Here is a 21,004-nt window from a genome sequence, read left to right on the forward strand (position 1 = left end):
CCCTTTACCTAAATGCAATACTTAAAATAGAGTGAGTTCAAAAGGAACACACTTGGTTTGTATTTAGGGTTAGATCTCACTGTTACAATAGGAAAAGTCACCCAAGTATTTGACTGCCATGCCAAATGTTGTAGAATAACTGTTTCATACAAGGAAAATAAAATATAAGAAAGAATCTATCATGGAGGCAACATTAAAACTAGTTTTAACCTACTTGAGTAGAATACAGGTACTATGTACAGATCAATGTGTATTGAATAAATATTGTGTCTATAGTATAGTATGGTATGGTATGGTATAGTATAGTATAGTATAGTATAGTATAGTATAGTATAGTATAGTATAGTATAGTATAGTAGGGCAGCAAGTGACCTAGTGAGTAGAAAATTGTAATTGCAATATGTAGATTAATGTTACTGCCCTTCTAGTCTCTGCTCAATCTCTAGCAAAATGCTTGTGATTTTAGATGACATCATCATCCTCATATGGTAAAGCATGAGACAACTCCTTCATCCACAACCAGAGCATGTTGTCTGTCAGGGATTACAGCTTTAATTAACCCAAATTCCATATTTTTCATTCTCTGATCATCTGTCTGACTGCACAGTGTTGGCCAGCCACAAACATACCTTTAATTGAGATTTGTTTGGAATTTGTTATCTCACATTTGTATCCAGGAATTAATCAATTCTACCATTTCATAGGGTTTGATGGGACCACATGCAATTTTTTAAAATAAAAAGTATCTCAGGCTGTGTAGTTTTTCTGCACTTCAAGAAGGAAATATGGCATTTCACAAACAGAACGTAAAAGCTATGAAGCTTAGCCTACTTAGTGGCAATTTATTTTCAATTAATTGTACCATTTGTCTAGAATTATGTAAATCTTTCTACATACTCTATTGTGTGTGTGTGTGTGTGTGTGTGTGTGTGTGTGTGTGTGTGTGTGTGTGTGTGTGTGTGTGTGTGTGTGTGCGTGCGTGCGTGCGTGCGTGCGTGCGTGCGTGACTGTGTGCGTGCGTGCGTGTGCGTGTGTAGAGACTGACGTGCGTGACGTGCGCTGGCATAATTTAACTCCGCCTATGGGTTACATGACGTTTCAACGAGCATGTCGCCAATAGCCTTCTTCAGTTGTAGAAATGGCAGCGCTGAGACAGGAGCATCGGTATGGGCTCTCCTGTGGAAAAATCAACAAAAACAGCCCCAATCAAACTCTGTACCATGTCAAACTCACTGACACTGCCATCCGCACGCTCGAAGCCTATCAGAACCTGAAGGTAAGAAGCGCTCGGCTTGAATTTGCCAGCTTGTTTGTGTTTGTGTCTTTTTAAATCATCTTCCATCTAAAGAGAACTGTAAATTTTCCATTGGAAAAATAGAGCACGCTTTACTTTTAGATAAAAATGATAATAAGAAAAAAAAAAAAAAAGTTAAAATAGCCTACTTAACTAGTCAGTCAACTGTTCAAGTATGTAGACTAGGCTGCTGTGTTCGTTTATTATGGCTCTCGATCGAGACAGTTACACTATGGCAGGCTTGATTTATTATTATTATAATAATAGACTTTGATGAATGAACGGATTGTTGCATTCTCATAGAAGCTGCGGGGGGAATGTATTTGAACCCGAATTCGAGTTGTGCTTGTTGTTTGTTGTTACCAAAGCACCATCCCCGAAAAAGCCAAAATCTATTAAAGTTCCCACACGAAAGGTTTTTTCTGTGTGAGCTCAGCTGGAGAAGCCTGTTATGTTGTCTCTGCTTAAGGAGTCATACATCTGCATCTGAAATGCAGAAGGCTGTCTTTTTCTGCAATTTATTCCCGACTCTCGGGAATAAATTGAATTAATGAATTAGGCAAATTAAAGGTATTCCGGGAGACTATTTTATGTTTTATGGTCCAACATTATTAGACCCACGTTGATCCAAATTGCCTTTACTGGGGAATTATGATGGAATGGTTCTTCCGCAGTTATAACGTTATAGTCTCATTTGGGTTAGACTTGTGAACCGTCAAAAAGAAACAGACTATTCCGGCCATAAATTGCTTACGGTAAACTGGAGCAAGTGGACCCGTGTTCAATCCCAAACTTGGTCGCATTGGTTGGTGGGGCTCGCCTCGATCGGCCAGACTGTTGTCGCTGGGCACGTCCGGACCGGAGCGCAGCCCGCCCAGCTCCACAGCTCATTGGTCAGGCAGGCAGGCAGCGTGTTTCCCCCCCAGGCACAGCGCCTGACAGGCGGCTTCCTCCAGCCAGGCACCACGCCGCAAAAGTAGCTACAGGTCAAGATGTCAACGACCAGCCAGCGGTGTGTTTTCGAGGATTTTGTCCTAAGGAGCCCAGGTCTGAGATGGGGGTTTCTTGTTGGATATGATTGAGTTATAGGCTAAATGGCATTACCAGTGATTCTCAAACTTTTTCCATATCAAGGAAACCTGATTTAGTCCACATTAGAGCCACGTGACCGCCCCATTTGATGAGATTTCGCCTCTCTGACCCAAAGAGAATATTTTTTTTATTGTCAGTCAGATGATTTTGTCCAGAACTCCATGAGGCTATCTGTATTGTACAGAGTAGGCTACTACTACATGATAAGATAAAAAATAATGTTATGATCAGAACAGTCGTCTCCACTGTCTGATTGTGTTAACTTCTTTGTAAATATAATATTGATTTATAAGTTTAAGGACCCCTGGTGGTCCCCGGACCCCACATTGAGAACCCCCGGTCTATACGTGGAGAGACGGGCAGGGAAACCTACAGTGGATGAATGGAGTCATTCTTTGCCGTCTCTAATTGTATTAACTTAGCAAGTTAAATAATATTCAAAGGACCATACTCATAGGTAACAGTATGATTAATTTGACATAAGCCTAAATCACTTAAGTTTGTCCTTTTTTCCTAAGGTATGTATATAGGCAGATAGATAGATAGATAGATAGATAGATAGATAGATAGATAGATAGATAGATAGATAGATAGATAGATAGATAAGCATGCAGGCAGGCAGACAGACAGACAGACAGACAGACAGACAGACAGACAGACAGACAGACAGAAAGACAGACAGACAGACAGATAGAGATGCAGGGAAAATCTTGAGTCTCTCTTGAAATATGTCGCATTTGGACTCCTCAAAAGTTTCTTTAACAGATTTTCCAGATTAATATTAACCCAAGACAGCATGGGATTGTAAGGTGTAGCAAACACTTTGGGCTTTAACATTTATTGTAACATAATGATTATTTCAATCAATGTCCTTGATTCAAAAAGAAGGTAGGGATCTCCCAAAACCAGTAAAGATAGAGTCTTGTTGATCATAGCTACAGCTGCCTTATCTATTAACCATGTATCATCTTGCCTCAAAGGCAGACAATATGCTTTATTATATTATTTTAATATTTCTTATGTTTTAATATGTCTTGACTGCACTCTCACTGTTGTTGTTGTTGTTGTTGTTGTTGTTGTTGTAGTAGTAGTTGTAGTTTTTTTTATCTTTATTTATTCTGGGGAGTCTCACTGAGAGCAATGCTCTCTTTTTTTAGGAGCGCCCTGTTTACATTCACACACATTCATACCTGGAAGCTGACCAGTACAACCACAGTCTGATCTGCTGGCCACTGAGCAGCTCCAGTGGAGCGGTTGGGGTTAAGGGCCTTGCTCAAGGGCACCTCAGTGGTGGTAATGAGGGAGGGGGCCAAGCACTGCCTTTTCCCTTTCCCCATGCAGATTTATCCTGCGGGGGGGGATTGAACCGACAACCTTCTGGTCACAAGCTCGCTTCTCTAACCGTTGGACCACCACTACCCCAAACGTTGTTAAATAAAGGTTTAGTGGGAGAACATTTTTGTGCAGGGAACACAGTTTTCTAGGTCACTGTACAGAGAGAGGGCACATAGGTAAATGTACCTTTATAAAGAAGTGTAATTGGTTTCAGAATGAGCTCAGCCTTTCCTCAGGGGGAACTGTTGTAACCTTTACTCATTTAGATGGGAAATGAGCTGAAAAACACACATGCGCACGCACGCACACACACACACACACACACGCACGCACGCACACGCACACACACACGCGCACACACACACACACACATACACACACACGCACACACACACACACACACACACACCCTGCAAACTGATTGACACGAGCAAAGTTTTCTATAGCTTTAGATTGATTAATCAGACACATTCCTTTGAAGATTAGGGCCGGTTCCCCTTCATCTGTAGCCCTGCCCACATAGCTAGCCACGTGACAGCAATTCACTGGGGCAAAATCAGATGGGAAATGGCAATTATGGTAATGTTTGGCATTTAATGGGTAAAGTTTACCAAGCGTGTCTCATCAGAACAGTTACGGCTATCTTATTATCTCCCAGAGAAATCCATACTGGAACAATGGCAATACATTTCCAGTCATAACATGACATGACGTACGAGCTGTCGGTCAGATTGAGTATGAACTCTATTTGACTGTATTACAAAGGCTGAATCGGAAACTGGTTCCTCTTTTTTTCTCTCCTTACAGGAATCACTAGCAAATCAGCCAGCAATTTGCTTCAAGGGGAACCAGGGGGTAAGTTGTTTTGCATACTCTTCCTAATGCTGCAGAAATCCAATGTGTTGGTTATGATTTGCAGCAGCACACACTTCCTGTGCACGGAGGACTTATTAGATTCTTTATGCATGTGTCCATTGAGGCTGTCGTGTGACGAGATGAGATCACAAATGTGATGATATTCCCATGGGTTCATCTGGTTGTTTTCATTGGCTTTAAAGTACTGTACATGGAAAGGAGTTTTGGTCATATTTGTTTAAGTATGGGAATTGAAAGAGCTAGTGATCCACACAGGGAATATGGTTGCTGTAAATGCATATAGACTATATCTTATTTTCTCAGTACCCCAAGCCTCGAACGCAGATACTTTTTTTCATGGGGGAAAGTAGCACTGGTTTGCTCAAATATAGCAGGTTGTGTCAAATAAGCTGGATTGTGTAGGCAGCAGCTATGTAAGGAGAGTAGCCATATAATCTACCAAAACACTTGGCAATGAAAGCGAGAGGGCATTCCTGTGAAGCGGCTGTGAAGAAAGATGCCTGTGTCCAACCAGATTAGCCCAGCTACTAGAACAGCCTCCCCAGCTCTGCCTGCTAGGCTACTACACATTTACCACACAATCAGCCCTGTCTAACAGCCTCCCCAGCTCTGCCTGCTAGGCTACTACACATTTACCACACAATCAGCCCTGTCTAACAGCCTCCCCAGCTCTGCCTGCTAGGCTACTACACATCTACAACATCCCCAGCTCTGCCTGCTAGGCTACTACACATTTACCACACAATCAGCCCTGTCCAACAGCCTCCCCAGCTCTGCCTGCTAGGCTACTACACATTTACCACACAGTCAGCCCTGTCTAACAGCCTCCCCATCGCTGCCTGCTAGACTACTACACATTTACCACACAATCAGCCCTGTCTAACAGCCTCCCCATCTCTGCCTGCTAGACTACTACACATTTACCACACAATCAGCCCTGTCTAACAGCCTCCCCAGCTCTGCCTGCTAGGCTACTACACATTTACCACACACAATCAGCCCTGTCTAACAGCCTCCCCATCTCTGCCTGCTAGGCTACTACACATTTACCACACAATCAGCCCTGTCTAACAGCCTCCCCAACACTGCCTGCTAGGCTACTACACATTTACCACACAATCAGCCCTGTCTAACAGCCTCCCCATCGCTGCCTGCTAGGCTACTACACATTTACCACACAATCAGCCCTGTCTAACAGCCTCCCCAGCTCTGCCTGCTAGGCTACTACACATTTACCACACAATCAGCCCTGTCTAACAGCCTCCCCATCACTGCCTGCTAGGCTACTACACATTAACCACACAATCAGCCCTGTCTAACAGCATCCCCAGCTCTGTCTGCTAGGCTAGTAGTAGTGTAGGGTTAGCACCCCTTGAAAACAAAATAATATTATTTTTTTTAGAACTTCCTCAATAGGGCACTTCCGCTTTTTTGAAAAGGGGAAGTGATTTCTTTTGGGTAAAAATCAATTTCTCAGTACTTCCGCAAAAGGGCACTTCTCCATTTTTTAGGGTTAGGGTTAAAAAACACTTTTCTTGTGGAAAGTGGTTATTTCAATAGTTCTGCAAAGTGTACTTCTCCATTTTTTAGGGTTAGGGTTAAAAAACACTTTTCTTGTGGAAAGTGGTTATTTCAATAGTTCTGCAAAGTGTACTTCTCCATTTTTTGTCTTGTGCTTAAAAAACACTTTTCTTGTGGAAAGTGATTATTTCAATAGTTCTGCAAAGTGTACTTCTCCATTTTTTTGTCTTGTGCTTAAAAAACACTTTTCTTGTGGAAAGTGATTATTTCAAAAGGCCTCCAAAGTGTACTTCCCCATTTTACCCCATAGCACAGCTCACGACAAAATAGCAGCGTTTTTTTTTTTTTTTTTTTATCTCGGGGGAAATACATTTGAACAATCATTATGCAAACCCAGCTGGATCATTTTACATAGTGGGCAATATCTCTTTTGCTCGCTGTTGTTATGGACGCGACTTGTGAAACACCAACGACTTCCGCAGCACGCACCCCGTCTCTTCGTGACAAGAGACGTGCAGCACGTAACACGCCTCTTGTCACGAAGAGGCTTGCTGCGTGCTGAACGCCTCTATGACGCAACTACACGACAGGAAGCACTTCCCTTTATAAGGACGAGAGCGATCAGCAGAGTACAATCACAAAGCCATACCGGTTAGTTTCTTTGAGAGAAGCAGTGGAGGGCAGAAGGCAGAGTGCAGCATTTTTGATCCCAACAACAAGAGTGTGTGCTTGTTTTATTTTTTTACTACCGACCCTCGCATCAACAACCATGGATTTCAATGGTAAGATTTTTTTGTTATTAATATTGTTTAATTAGACTATCCATTTAATATATATATATTTATAATTAAGATCCTTTTCCTTGTTTTTTATGGAATGTTATATTAACAAAAACATTAACAATACAGCTTTTTACATATATAACCCGGGGACCAGATTATTGGACACCACGCGCTCAGAGGAATATCCAGATGATGATCATTACACCAGAATCTCTCTAAAACGAGGAGCTGCGTTACGAGATATTACTAACAGACCTAGAGGGTGAGAATGAAACATTGTTTGTTTACATATTTATCATATTTTGTTTAGAAAAAAAAGGGTGTGGTAACCATACTTCTACCAGTTTTTTTTTTTGAAATGTTGTTTTTTTTTACCCCCCATAGAACGGGTTCTCACACAGGTGAATTATTATTTCATCCACAATCATTGGGAGGGGCTCCCACGAAGACAGCCAACCGTCGCCATAGAGGCAAACCACGTGACTTCCATAGATGCAACCCCGATGCCACCATACACCATTCATCTGATAACATCACATCTAAGGATAACGGGCTGAGCCCAAACGATATTGCAGATTTAATCGACCAGAGGTAAGGACATAATTCAGATATAACAACCAGCAATATATATATATATATATATATATATATAGGCTATATGTATTTTTGAGATAGACATATCCATCGTTATTTATTTTTTATTTATTTATTTATTTTTACAGTCAGGAGACAACCCCCAACAACTCAGCGCTGACCCCCGATGCAGACTTGTATCGACCCTCATCACCAACATCACCTGAATCAGCGTTGAATCCCACCATCCACCCCAACGACCAGACACTGGACGCGTGGATTGCACAGTACAGGAGTCAACCTTCACCAACAGACCCACCCACACCCATCTCCATTAACAACAACCAACCCACGTGGGTGGACCCGGATGTGCAGCTCAGCGAACACACGGCCCCAACAGCTGAAGACACCATCAACAACCAACCCACGTGGGTGGACCCGGATGTGCAGCTCAGCGAACACACGGCCCCAACAGCTGAAGACACCATCAACAACCAACCCACGTGGTTGGAAACGGATGTGCAGCTCAGTGATCAGACACTGAATGAGTGGATTGCTGACTACGAGCGGGTGGAAGCTTCAGATACGCCCACGGCCCTCTCCATCAACAGACCACACTGTATCGACGAGAACGCGATACCTCCACCCTCGCCTGATCATCAACCACGCGAGAAGAACCGACAACTCTCAGGTACCTCTAACTCAGATAAGCAGAATGTGTATAGACGTTTAAGAAATGGTTATAGGATAATGCAACGCTCTCAAAGGAGATTTGAACGTACATTGAGAACACTCAGACGCACACACACACGGTGGATGGCATCGGCTGATGCCAATTTGAACACAATTTTGATACATCAGAATATACAATGTTCCATGCTTGAAAAATTGAGGAATGTGTAATTTTTTTTTTTGTAAAAGTACAGTAAGGTAGAACAATAACACTATCACCATCACCATCATTTAAAAAAAAAAAAAAAAAAAAAGTCCATGTATATAGAGATCAATTAAACAGCCAATATGGCTAAGCGTAGGCGACATGCAGATGAAGACAATCGAACACCTCCCCCTAAATTGACTAGATATTTCAACTCCGATAAACCCCCTCCCCTTAGAATAGACTGGAGTGAGCAAGGCGTCGCTTATGCTTTAGAAAATGACCTACCTACGGGGGTGAATAATAATAACGATATTAGAGCCTGGGCTAACGCACAGACTCGTATAATCAAACGCTACATAGCTGATTTACCACCCCGGAGAAGCTGCATTGTATCGCAGACCGGTGGCGCTTTGCCTACCCCAACACAACAACACGAGGAACCCCAAAATGACGCAGCTGCTACGTCATTAGAGTCAGTCGACCCCCGAGGGATACCCCTACAAATAGACGCGTTATCAGACTGCGACGAGACGTCATCAAATGTCGACACGCTACCCCCACCCACGTCAATCGTTACGCTTACGCCCCCACAACAAATAGCAGCGTCATCAAATGCCGACATGCTACCCACACCCGCGACAGTCGTTACACCATCACAACAAATAGACGCGTCATCAGACCGCGACGATGACGACATCACTACACCGTCTGCAGACTCTATGATTCAACCCCCAGCTGCCATCTCTCCCAGTGATTATACCCTCAGACACATAGATACATTCAACGCTAGGATATACCGTCAAAATATAGATCTACGCGATATTAACACTGATAATCTCGGATTGGTGCCTGGTATGGTCAGACAGAGATTAACAGGGTTAATTGATGTAGTTACAAACGATGTCCCGACGGGTAGCATTATGGATGTAACGTTGGGGGGCGATAGCCTAGCGTCAGATGTACATACTATTACCACAGTTGGAGACAATGCTGGTCAAGAATTTCTGGACTATGTCTCAGACGCAATTCAAAGCAATGATGAGTCAATGATCTCTGGTGACCTATCTCTCACCATCACAGTTACAATGAATCAGCAAGGGGGCAGTAGGCTTAGATTGATGGATATACAATATAAAGATATTATTGATCGAAAGATTCATTGCCTTTATAATCCTGATAATGGTTGTGGAAATAATCTTTGTTTCGGCATGGTTATTGCCAGACATTTTAACCCTGATTTAAACAACGCTAGTCTATTGGAGAGAGCTCGAGAAATATACACTGAGTTGGGTTTTGACCATATGTATAAAGTATCATTTGCCGACATTGGAACTTTTGAACGTCATTTTGACAGCAAGATAATTATCTTCCACCACAAAGAGAGTTCTAAACGCAGATACCCATTTATGACTACAGACGTCCCCCACCCAGAAACAATTTGGGTTTATTTATATGAAGGACATTATTATCTCATTTTGAATAAAAATGGATTCATTGGGTCTAGTTATGTTTGCGACTACTGCTACCATCCGTATCAGGAGCCTTATATACATACATGTAGACACATATGTAATGTCTGTTACGGACCTCTACACATAGATCCACCCCAGGCGAACACCACTGTTAAATGTAATGTATGTAGGCTTATGTGCAAATCTCAGACTTGCTATGAAGCACACGTGAGAAGGGACAAACATACCGTCTCCCCCTGTGAGAAAAAGAGATATTGCCCACAATGTAAAATGAGCCACATGCACAGACCCGCTACACCCCACATATGCAGCTCACCAAGATGTGATCATTGTGGCGTTCCACTAGGGGCGCAAGAGTCTGACCATGCCTGTTTCATACAACCTACTCCATTTAAAGAAGCCACGGAAAACTATATATTTTATGACATCGAGACAAGAATAAATGCAGAAGGTATGCATGAAGCAAGTTTTGTATCATCTATGACGCTTAAAAATGACAGGCCTAGAAACTTCAGTGGCGCTGATGGGAAAGATTGCATCGGTGATTTTCTAAGGTTCTATACCAATCCCCGCTATGCAGAGCATACGTTTATAGCACATAATGGTAGTGGTTTTGATGGATATTTAATATTAAAAAACATGGTGTCTCAAGGACTAACTCCCACTGTCATTGTTAAGGGATCCAGACTGACAGCCATCTTTTCCACATACAAAAAACAGAGGTTTATAGACTCTGCCAGTTTTCTACCCATGCGTTTAGCCGAAACCCCAAAAGCCTTAGGTTTTGCTGAATCAAAAGGCTATTTCCCATACAAATTTAACACAATAGAAAATGAAAACTATATTGGAGTCATCCCCTCAAAGCAGATGTTTGGGTATGGTACAATGCGTGAATCAGATAAATACAAGTTCTTAAAATGGTATAATAGTCATAAGACCCTGATATATAACTTTGCTAAGCAACAGGCCAAGTATTGTGCACAAGATGTTCGAGTGTTACGTCAAGCCTGTGTTCTTTATAGGGAAGCGTTCATCAAAGCCACCAACGTAGACCCCCTCCAATATGTCACGCTTCCTGGCGCCTGCATGGCTGTATTTAAAACCACATTCCTAAAACCAGACACCGTCGCGCTCACCTATAACGGTTGTTATACAGGTCAGAACCGAACATTCAGCGACGCATCTATGCAGTGGTTATCTTATCTGGCACAAAGCCAGAATATTAGCATTATACATGCTCTCAACCATGGTGAGCATAGAGTCGGTGGTTATTATCTAGATGGTTTCAACCCAAGGACTAATACTGCATATGAATTTGCCGGCTGTTTTTTTCATGGGTGTGATCGCTGTCATATTTCAAATGACACACACCCCTACAAAAACGCAACGTTTGGGGACTTGTACCATGCTTTCGCTGAAAAAATAAATACGTTAGAATCTATCCATGGTATGAACGTAGTCGTTTTATGGGAGTGTGAATGGACCCGTATGAAACACACGGATGTCTCCGTGATGGCATTCATGAGATCTTACACACAACCTGAGCGTTTGAACCCACGCCTAGCCCTATATGGGGGACGAACAAACGCCTTAAAATTACACCATAAGGTCGAAAACGGTGAAAAGATACATTATGTGGACTTTTGTTCTCTATATCCATATGTACAGAACACAAAAGAGTACCCTCTTGGACATCCTAAAGTTATTACCAGGGATTTTGATGATATCTCAACCTACTTCGGACTCATCAAGTGTGTAATAGCGCCACCTAGGTCTTTGTATCACCCCGTCCTCCCCCACAGAGCACACGGGAAACTGATGTTCCCTCTTTGTCGCACATGTGCAGAAGGGCTCTCTAAAGATGAGTGCGACCACAACGAGAACGAGAGAGCTCTCAGCGGCGTATGGGTTTCGTTTGAGTTACACAAAGCGATCGAGAAAGGTTATCGTATTATATCAATCTCTGAAGTCTGGCATTTTGAACACCGCACAAAGGAATTATTCCAAGGGTACGTAAAAGCTTTTCTCAAGCGTAAACAGGAAGCGAGTGGATTCCCAGCCGACGTCACTACGGATGCCGAGAAAGACGCGTACATTGCCGAATACCAAAAAGTCGAAGGTGTGTTTTTAGACAAAACAAAAATTGTGCACAATCCTGCACTACGTTCATCATCCAAATTACTTTTGAACACTTTATGGGGACGATTTGCATTACGAGATGAACAGTGTACATGTGAGATAATTAATAACCAGGCTCGTTTTCTACAACTAATGTTCAGTGACCAATTCATCGTGAGTCAATTCCGCTTCCTCACCGATGAGGTCGCTATTGTCCAATGGAAACATGCTGCCGGTCAAGGCCCGAAGGGAAAAGATATTAATGTCTTTCTAGGCGCGATGACCACCGCATATGCTCGTCTGGAGCTATATGAAATTATGGATAAACTTGGCTCGCGCACATTATATAGTGATACAGATTCAATAATTTTCACAGCGCGGGAGGGGGAGTGGAACCCGGAACTCGGTAAGCATTTAGGACAATTGACAAGCGAGCTTGAACCAGCCGAACACATTACAGACTTTGTATCAACGGGTCCAAAATCCTATGCATTTATCACCAACACAGGTCGCTCGTCAGTGAAATGTAAAGGTATCACGCTAAATACTAGTGTAAATAAAAATGCTGTCACTTATGATTCCCTTTTACGCCTGCTGGAAGCGTATGTGTTGGATGGTGAAGTTAATGTTATTAGAACAACCGCTGATCGAATCAGGAGACATAAATTATCGCTACAGCTAAGCAATCAGTCATTAGTTAAACGCCTTCAGGTCGTCTATGATAAACGCCGCGTTCTGAACGATTTCAGCACACGTCCACATGGATATTAACAACGTCATCAACACGCAGGAGGGTTTTGATGCACGCCTACTCCACCCTTTTACCATGATTATTTCTGGGCCGTCTGGGTGTGGAAAAACTTATTTTGTTAAATCCATTATTCAAAACGCATCACAACTGATCACACAAGCGTTGGATAATATCGTCTTTTTATATGGCTGCTGGCAAAAAGTATATGATGATTTATTACTGATTAGACCAATTACTTTTATTGAGGGTATTCCCCCATCATTAGCAGATGATAGTATTTTTCCCCCCGATAAGAGCAACTTATTAATTATTGATGATCAGATGTCTTCTGCCGTTAATAATTCAGAGGTTCAAAATGTATTTACAAAATACTGTCATCACAGAAATTTAAGTTGTATCTATCTGGTCCAGAATCTTTTCGCCCAAGGCAAAGCAAGCCGCACAATAAGTCTCAACACTAATTATCTTGTGTTATTTAAAAACCCTCGCGATAAACAACAAATAAGCATCATAGCACGTCAAATGTACTCCAAAAATTCAAAACATTTTATGGAAGCTTTTCAAGATGCCACATCGAGTAATTATGGATATATTCTCATAGACTATAAACCAACGACACCTGACCTGTTAAGACTCAGAACTGAGTTAACCCCCGAGCGACAGGTTGTCTATCTGCCCAGAGGGGGAAGAAGCTAGGCTCTTTTAGAAATGTCTGCTCGTGTACATAGGAATTTCGAACTTCTTCAACATCTTTATAAGGCGACCCCCAAAAGGCGCAAGACCATTCTTGCGACAGCCAGCAATGATCTAATTAATGCATTATGTGAGCTTGCATTGAACCTATTAAAAGGGAATATTCCACTTTAAATAGGTTCAATGCAAGCTCACATAATGCATTAATTAGATCATTGCTGGCTGTCGCAAGAATGGTCTTGCGCCTTTTGGGGGTCGCCTTATAAAGATGTTGAAGAAGTTCGAAATTCCTATGTACACGAGCAGACATTTCTAAAAGAGCCTAGCTTCTTCCCCCTCTGGGCAGATAGACAACCTGTCGCTCGGGGGTTAACTCAGTTCTGAGTCTTAACAGGTCAGGTGTCGTTGGTTTATAGTCTATGAGAATATATCCATAATTACTCGATGTGGCATCTTGAAAAGCTTCCATAAAATGTTTTGAATTTTTGGAGTACATTTGACGTGCTATGATGCTTATTTGTTGTTTATCGCGAGGGTTTTTAAATAACACAAGATAATTAGTGTTGAGACTTATTGTGCGGCTTGCTTTGCCTTGGGCGAAAAGATTCTGGACCAGATAGATACAACTTAAATTTCTGTGATGACAGTATTTTGTAAATACATTTTGAACCTCTGAATTATTAACGGCAGAAGACATCTGATCATCAATAATTAATAAGTTGCTCTTATCGGGGGGAAAAATACTATCATCTGCTAATGATGGGGGAATACCCTCAATAAAAGTAATTGGTCTAATCAGTAATAAATCATCATATACTTTTTGCCAGCAGCCATATAAAAAGACGATATTATCCAACGCTTGTGTGATCAGTTGTGATGCGTTTTGAATAATGGATTTAACAAAATAAGTTTTTCCACACCCAGACGGCCCAGAAATAATCATGGTAAAAGGGTGGAGTAGGCGTGCATCAAAACCCTCCTGCGTGTTGATGACGTTGTTAATATCCATGTGGACGTGTGCTGAAATCGTTCAGAACGCGGCGTTTATCATAGACGACCTGAAGGCGTTTAACTAATGACTGATTGCTTAGCTGTAGCGATAATTTATGTCTCCTGATTCGATCAGCGGTTGTTCTAATAACATTAACTTCACCATCCAACACATACGCTTCCAGCAGGCGTAAAAGGGAATCATAAGTGACAGCATTTTTATTTACACTAGTATTTAGCGTGATACCTTTACATTTCACTGACGAGCGACCTGTGTTGGTGATAAATGCATAGGATTTTGGACCCGTTGATACAAAGTCTGTAATGTGTTCGGCTGGTTCAAGCTCGCTTGTCAATTGTCCTAAATGCTTACCGAGTTCCGGGTTCCACTCCCCCTCCCGCGCTGTGAAAATTATTGAATCTGTATCACTATATAATGTGCGCGAGCCAAGTTTATCCATAATTTCATATAGCTCCAGACGAGCATATGCGGTGGTCATCGCGCCTAGAAAGACATTAATATCTTTTCCCTTCGGGCCTTGACCGGCAGCATGTTTCCATTGGACAATAGCGACCTCATCGGTGAGGAAGCGGAATTGACTCACGATGAATTGGTCACTGAACATTAGTTGTAGAAAACGAGCCTGGTTATTAATTATCTCACATGTACACTGTTCATCTCGTAATGCAAATCGTCCCCATAAAGTGTTCAAAAGTAATTTGGATGATGAACGTAGTGCAGGATTGTGCACAATTTTTGTTTTGTCTAAAAACACACCTTCGACTTTTTGGTATTCGGCAATGTACGCGTCTTTCTCGGCATCCGTAGTGACGTCGGCTGGGAATCCACTCGCTTCCTGTTTACGCTTGAGAAAAGCTTTTACGTACCCTTGGAATAATTCCTTTGTGCGGTGTTCAAAATGCCAGACTTCAGAGATTGATATAATACGATAACCTTTCTCGATCGCTTTGTGTAACTCAAACGAAACCCATACGCCGCTGAGAGCTCTCTCGTTCTCGTTGTGGTCGCACTCATCTTTAGAGAGCCCTTCTGCACATGTGCGACAAAGAGGGAACATCAGTTTCCCGTGTGCTCTGTGGGGGAGGACGGGGTGATACAAAGACCTAGGTGGCGCTATTACACACTTGATGAGTCCGAAGTAGGTTGAGATATCATCAAAATCCCTGGTAATAACTTTAGGATGTCCAAGAGGGTACTCTTTTGTGTTCTGTACATATGGATATAGAGAACAAAAGTCCACATAATGTATCTTTTCACCGTTTTCGACCTTATGGTGTAATTTTAAGGCGTTTGTTCGTCCCCCATATAGGGCTAGGCGTGGGTTCAAACGCTCAGGTTGTGTGTAAGATCTCATGAATGCCATCACGGAGACATCCGTGTGTTTCATACGGGTCCATTCACACTCCCATAAAACGACTACGTTCATACCATGGATAGATTCTAACGTATTTATTTTTTCAGCGAAAGCATGGTACAAGTCCCCAAACGTTGCGTTTTTGTAGGGGTGTGTGTCATTTGAAATATGACAGCGATCACACCCATGAAAAAAACAGCCGGCAAATTCATATGCAGTATTAGTCCTTGGGTTGAAACCATCTAGATAATAACCACCGACTCTATGCTCACCATGGTTGAGAGCATGTATAATGCTAATATTCTGGCTTTGTGCCAGATAAGATAACCACTGCATAGATGCGTCGCTGAATGTTCGGTTCTGACCTGTATAACAACCGTTATAGGTGAGCGCGACGGTGTCTGGTTTTAGGAATGTGGTTTTAAATACAGCCATGCAGGCGCCAGGAAGCGTGACATATTGGAGGGGGTCTACGTTGGTGGCTTTGATGAACGCTTCCCTATAAAGAACACAGGCTTGACGTAACACTCGAACATCTTGTGCACAATACTTGGCCTGTTGCTTAGCAAAGTTATATATCAGGGTCTTATGACTATTATACCATTTTAAGAACTTGTATTTATCTGATTCACGCATTGTACCATACCCAAACATCTGCTTTGAGGGGATGACTCCAATATAGTTTTCATTTTCTATTGTGTTAAATTTGTATGGGAAATAGCCTTTTGATTCAGCAAAACCTAAGGCTTTTGGGGTTTCGGCTAAACGCATGGGTAGAAAACTGGCAGAGTCTATAAACCTCTGTTTTTTGTATGTGGAAAAGATGGCTGTCAGTCTGGATCCCTTAACAATGACAGTGGGAGTTAGTCCTTGAGACACCATGTTTTTTAATATTAAATATCCATCAAAACCACTACCATTATGCGCTATAAACGTATGCTCTGCATAGCGGGGATTGGTATAGAACCTTAGAAAATCACCGATGCAATCTTTCCCATCAGCGCCACTGAAGTTTCTAGGCCTGTCATTTTTAAGCGTCATAGATGATACAAAACTTGCTTCATGCATACCTTCTGCATTTATTCTTGTCTCGATGTCATAAAATATATAGTTTTCCGTGGCTTCTTTAAATGGAGTAGGTTGTATGAAACAGGCATGGTCAGACTCTTGCGCCCCTAGTGGAACGCCACAATGATCACATCTTGGTGAGCTGCATATGTGGGGTGTAGCGGGTCTGTGCATGTGGCTCATTTTACATTGTGGGCAATATCTCTTTTTCTCACAGGGGGAGACGGTATGTTTGTCCCTTCTCACGTGTGCTTCATAGCAAGTCTGAGATTTGCACATAAGCCTACATACATTACATTTAACAGTGGTGTTCGCCTGGGGTGGATCTATGTGTAGAGGTCCGTAACAGACATTACATATGTGTCTACATGTATGTATATAAGGCTCCTGATACGGATGGTAGCAGTAGTCGCAAACATAACTAGACCCAATGAATCCATTTTTATTCAAAATGAGATAATAATGTCCTTCATATAAATAAACCCAAATTGTTTCTGGGTGGGGGACGTCTGTAGTCATAAATGGGTATCTGCGTTTAGAACTCTCTTTGTGGTGGAAGATAATTATCTTGCTGTCAAAATGACGTTCAAAAGTTCCAATGTCGGCAAATGATACTTTATACATATGGTCAAAACCCAACTCAGTGTATATTTCTCGAGCTCTCTCCAATAGACTAGCGTTGTTTAAATCAGGGTTAAAATGTCTGGCAATAACCATGCCGAAACAAAGATTATTTCCACAACCATTATCAGGATTATAAAGGCAATGAATCTTTCGATCAATAATATCTTTATATTGTATATCCATCAATCTAAGCCTACTGCCCCCTTGCTGATTCATTGTAACTGTGATGGTGAGAGATAGGTCACCAGAGATCATTGACTCATCATTGCTTTGAATTGCGTCTGAGACATAGTCCAGAAATTCTTGACCAGCATTGTCTCCAACTGTGGTAATAGTATGTACATCTGACGCTAGGCTATCGCCCCCCAACGTTACATCCATAATGCTACCCGTCGGGACATCGTTTGTAACTACATCAATTAACCCTGTTAATCTCTGTCTGACCATACCAGGCACCAATCCGAGATTATCAGTGTTAATATCGCGTAGATCTATATTTTGACGGTATATCCTAGCGTTGAATGTATCTATGTGTCTGAGGGTATAATCACTGGGAGAGATGGCAGCTGGGGGTTGAATCATAGAGTCTGCAGACGGTGTAGTGATGTCGTCATCGTCGCGGTCTGATGACGCGTCTATTTGTTGTGATGGTGTAACGACTGTCGCGGGTGTGGGTAGCATGTCGGCATTTGATGACGCTGCTATTTGTTGTGGGGGCGTAAGCGTAACGATTGACGTGGGTGGGGGTAGCGTGTCGACATTTGATGACGTCTCGTCGCAGTCTGATAACGCGTCTATTTGTAGGGGTATCCCTCGGGGGTCGACTGACTCTAATGACGTAGCAGCTGCGTCATTTTGGGGTTCCTCGTGTTGTTGTGTTGGGGTAGGCAAAGCGCCACCGGTCTGCGATACAATGCAGCTTCTCCGGGGTGGTAAATCAGCTATGTAGCGTTTGATTATACGAGTCTGTGCGTTAGCCCAGGCTCTAATATCGTTATTATTATTCACCCCCGTAGGTAGGTCATTTTCTAAAGCATAAGCGACGCCTTGCTCACTCCAGTCTATTCTAAGGGGAGGGGGTTTATCGGAGTTGAAATATCTAGTCAATTTAGGGGGAGGTGTTCGATTGTCTTCATCTGCATGTCGCCTACGCTTAGCCATATTGGCTGTTTAATTGATCTCTATATACATGGACTTTTTTTTTTTTTTTTTTTTTAAATGATGGTGATGGTGATAGTGTTATTGTTCTACCTTACTGTACTTTTACAAAAAAAAAATTACACATTCCTCAATTTTTCAAGCATGGAACATTGTATATTCTGATGTATCAAAATTGTGTTCAAATTGGCATCAGCCGATGCCATCCACCGTGTGTGTGTGCGTCTGAGTGTTCTCAATGTACGTTCAAATCTCCTTTGAGAGCGTTGCATTATCCTATAACCATTTCTTAAACGTCTATACACATTCTGCTTATCTGAGTTAGAGGTACCTGAGAGTTGTCGGTTCTTCTCGCGTGGTTGATGATCAGGCGAGGGTGGAGGTATCGCGTTCTCGTCGATACAGTGTGGTCTGTTGATGGAGAGGGCCGTGGGCGTATCTGAAGCTTCCACCCGCTCGTAGTCAGCAATCCACTCATTCAGTGTCTGATCACTGAGCTGCACATCCGTTTCCAACCACGTGGGTTGGTTGTTGATGGTGTCTTCAGCTGTTGGGGCCGTGTGTTCGCTGAGCTGCACATCCGGGTCCACCCACGTGGGTTGGTTGTTGATGGTGTCTTCAGCTGTTGGGGCCGTGTGTTCGCTGAGCTGCACATCCGGGTCCACCCACGTGGGTTGGTTGTTGTTAATGGAGATGGGTGTGGGTGGGTCTGTTGGTGAAGGTTGACTCCTGTACTGTGCAATCCACGCGTCCAGTGTCTGGTCGTTGGGGTGGATGGTGGGATTCAACGCTGATTCAGGTGATGTTGGTGATGAGGGTCGATACAAGTCTGCATCGGGGGTCAGCGCTGAGTTGTTGGGGGTTGTCTCCTGACTGTAAAAATAAATAAATAAATAAAAAATAAATAACGATGGATATGTCTATCTCAAAAATACATATAGCCTATATATATATATATATATATATATATTGCTGGTTGTTATATCTGAATTATGTCCTTACCTCTGGTCGATTAAATCTGCAATATCGTTTGGGCTCAGCCCGTTATCCTTAGATGTGATGTTATCAGATGAATGGTGTATGGTGGCATCGGGGTTGCATCTATGGAAGTCACGTGGTTTGCCTCTATGGCGACGGTTGGCTGTCTTCGTGGGAGCCCCTCCCAATGATTGTGGATGAAATAATAATTCACCTGTGTGAGAACCCGTTCTATGGGGGGTAAAAAAAAAACAACATTTCAAAAAAAAAAAACTGGTAGAAGTATGGTTACCACACCCTTTTTTTTCTAAACAAAATATGATAAATATGTAAACAAACAATGTTTCATTCTCACCCTCTAGGTCTGTTAGTAATATCTCGTAACGCAGCTCCTCGTTTTAGAGAGATTCTGGTGTAATGATCATCATCTGGATATTCCTCTGAGCGCGTGGTGTCCAATAATCTGGTCCCCGGGTTATATATGTAAAAAGCTGTATTGTTAATGTTTTTGTTAATATAACATTCCATAAAAAACAAGGAAAAGGATCTTAATTATAAATATATATATATTAAATGGATAGTCTAATTAAACAATATTAATAACAAAAAAATCTTACCATTGAAATCCATGGTTGTTGATGCGAGGGTCGGTAGTAAAAAAATAAAACAAGCACACACTCTTGTTGTTGGGATCAAAAATGCTGCACTCTGCCTTCTGCCCTCCACTGCTTCTCTCAAAGAAACTAACCGGTATGGCTTTGTGATTGTACTCTGCTGATCGCTCTCGTCCTTATAAAGGGAAGTGCTTCCTGTCGTGTAGTTGCGTCATAGAGGCGTTCAGCACGCAGCAAGCCTCTTCGTGACAAGAGGCGTGTTACGTGCTGCACGTCTCTTGTCACGAAGAGACGTGGTGCGTGCTACGGAAGTCGTTGGTGTTTCACAAGTCGCGTCCATAACAACAGCGAGCAAAAGAGATATTGCCCACTATGTAAAATGATCCAGCTGGGTTTGCATAATGATTGTTCAAATGTATTTCCCCCGAGATCAAAAAAAAACGCTGCTATTTTGTCGTGAGCTGTGCTATGGGGTAAAATGGAGAAGTACACTTTGGAGGCCTTTTGAAATAATCACTTTCCACAAGAAAAGTGTTTTTTAAGCACAAGACAAAAAAATGGAGAAGTACACTTTGCAGAACTATTGAAATAACCACTTTCCACAAGAAAAGTGTTTTTTAACCCTAACCCTAAAAAATGGAGAAGTACACTTTGCAGAACTATTGAAATAACCACTTTCCACAAGAAAAGTGTTTTTTAACCCTAACCCTAAAAAATGGAGAAGTGCCCTTTTGCGGAAGTACTGAGAAATTGATTTTTACCCAAAAGAAATCACTTCCCCTTTTCAAAAAAGCGGAAGTGCCCTATTG

The 21,004-nt window shown here is 42.2% G+C and overlaps 1 protein-coding gene across 1 annotated transcript in view; it reads left to right on the forward strand.

Annotated features, from left to right (window-relative positions):
* Positions 1-1,107: 1,107 nt before the first annotated feature.
* Positions 1,108-21,004, forward strand: part of LOC310792631 (RNA polymerase II elongation factor ELL) — a gene marked incomplete at both ends in the record, with an annotated part of 49,456 nt that continues 29,559 nt past the window's right edge. The window contains 3 exon segments of the mRNA XM_083654349.1: positions 1,108-1,122; positions 1,124-1,276; positions 4,529-4,576. Coding sequence (XP_083510475.1) covers positions 1,108-1,122; positions 1,124-1,276; positions 4,529-4,576 — 216 coding nt within the window.

This window comes from Poromitra crassiceps (assembly GCF_964638095.1).
Source record: "Poromitra crassiceps genome assembly, chromosome: 18".
NCBI classification, from domain to species: Eukaryota; Metazoa; Chordata; class Actinopteri; order Beryciformes; family Melamphaidae; genus Poromitra; species Poromitra crassiceps.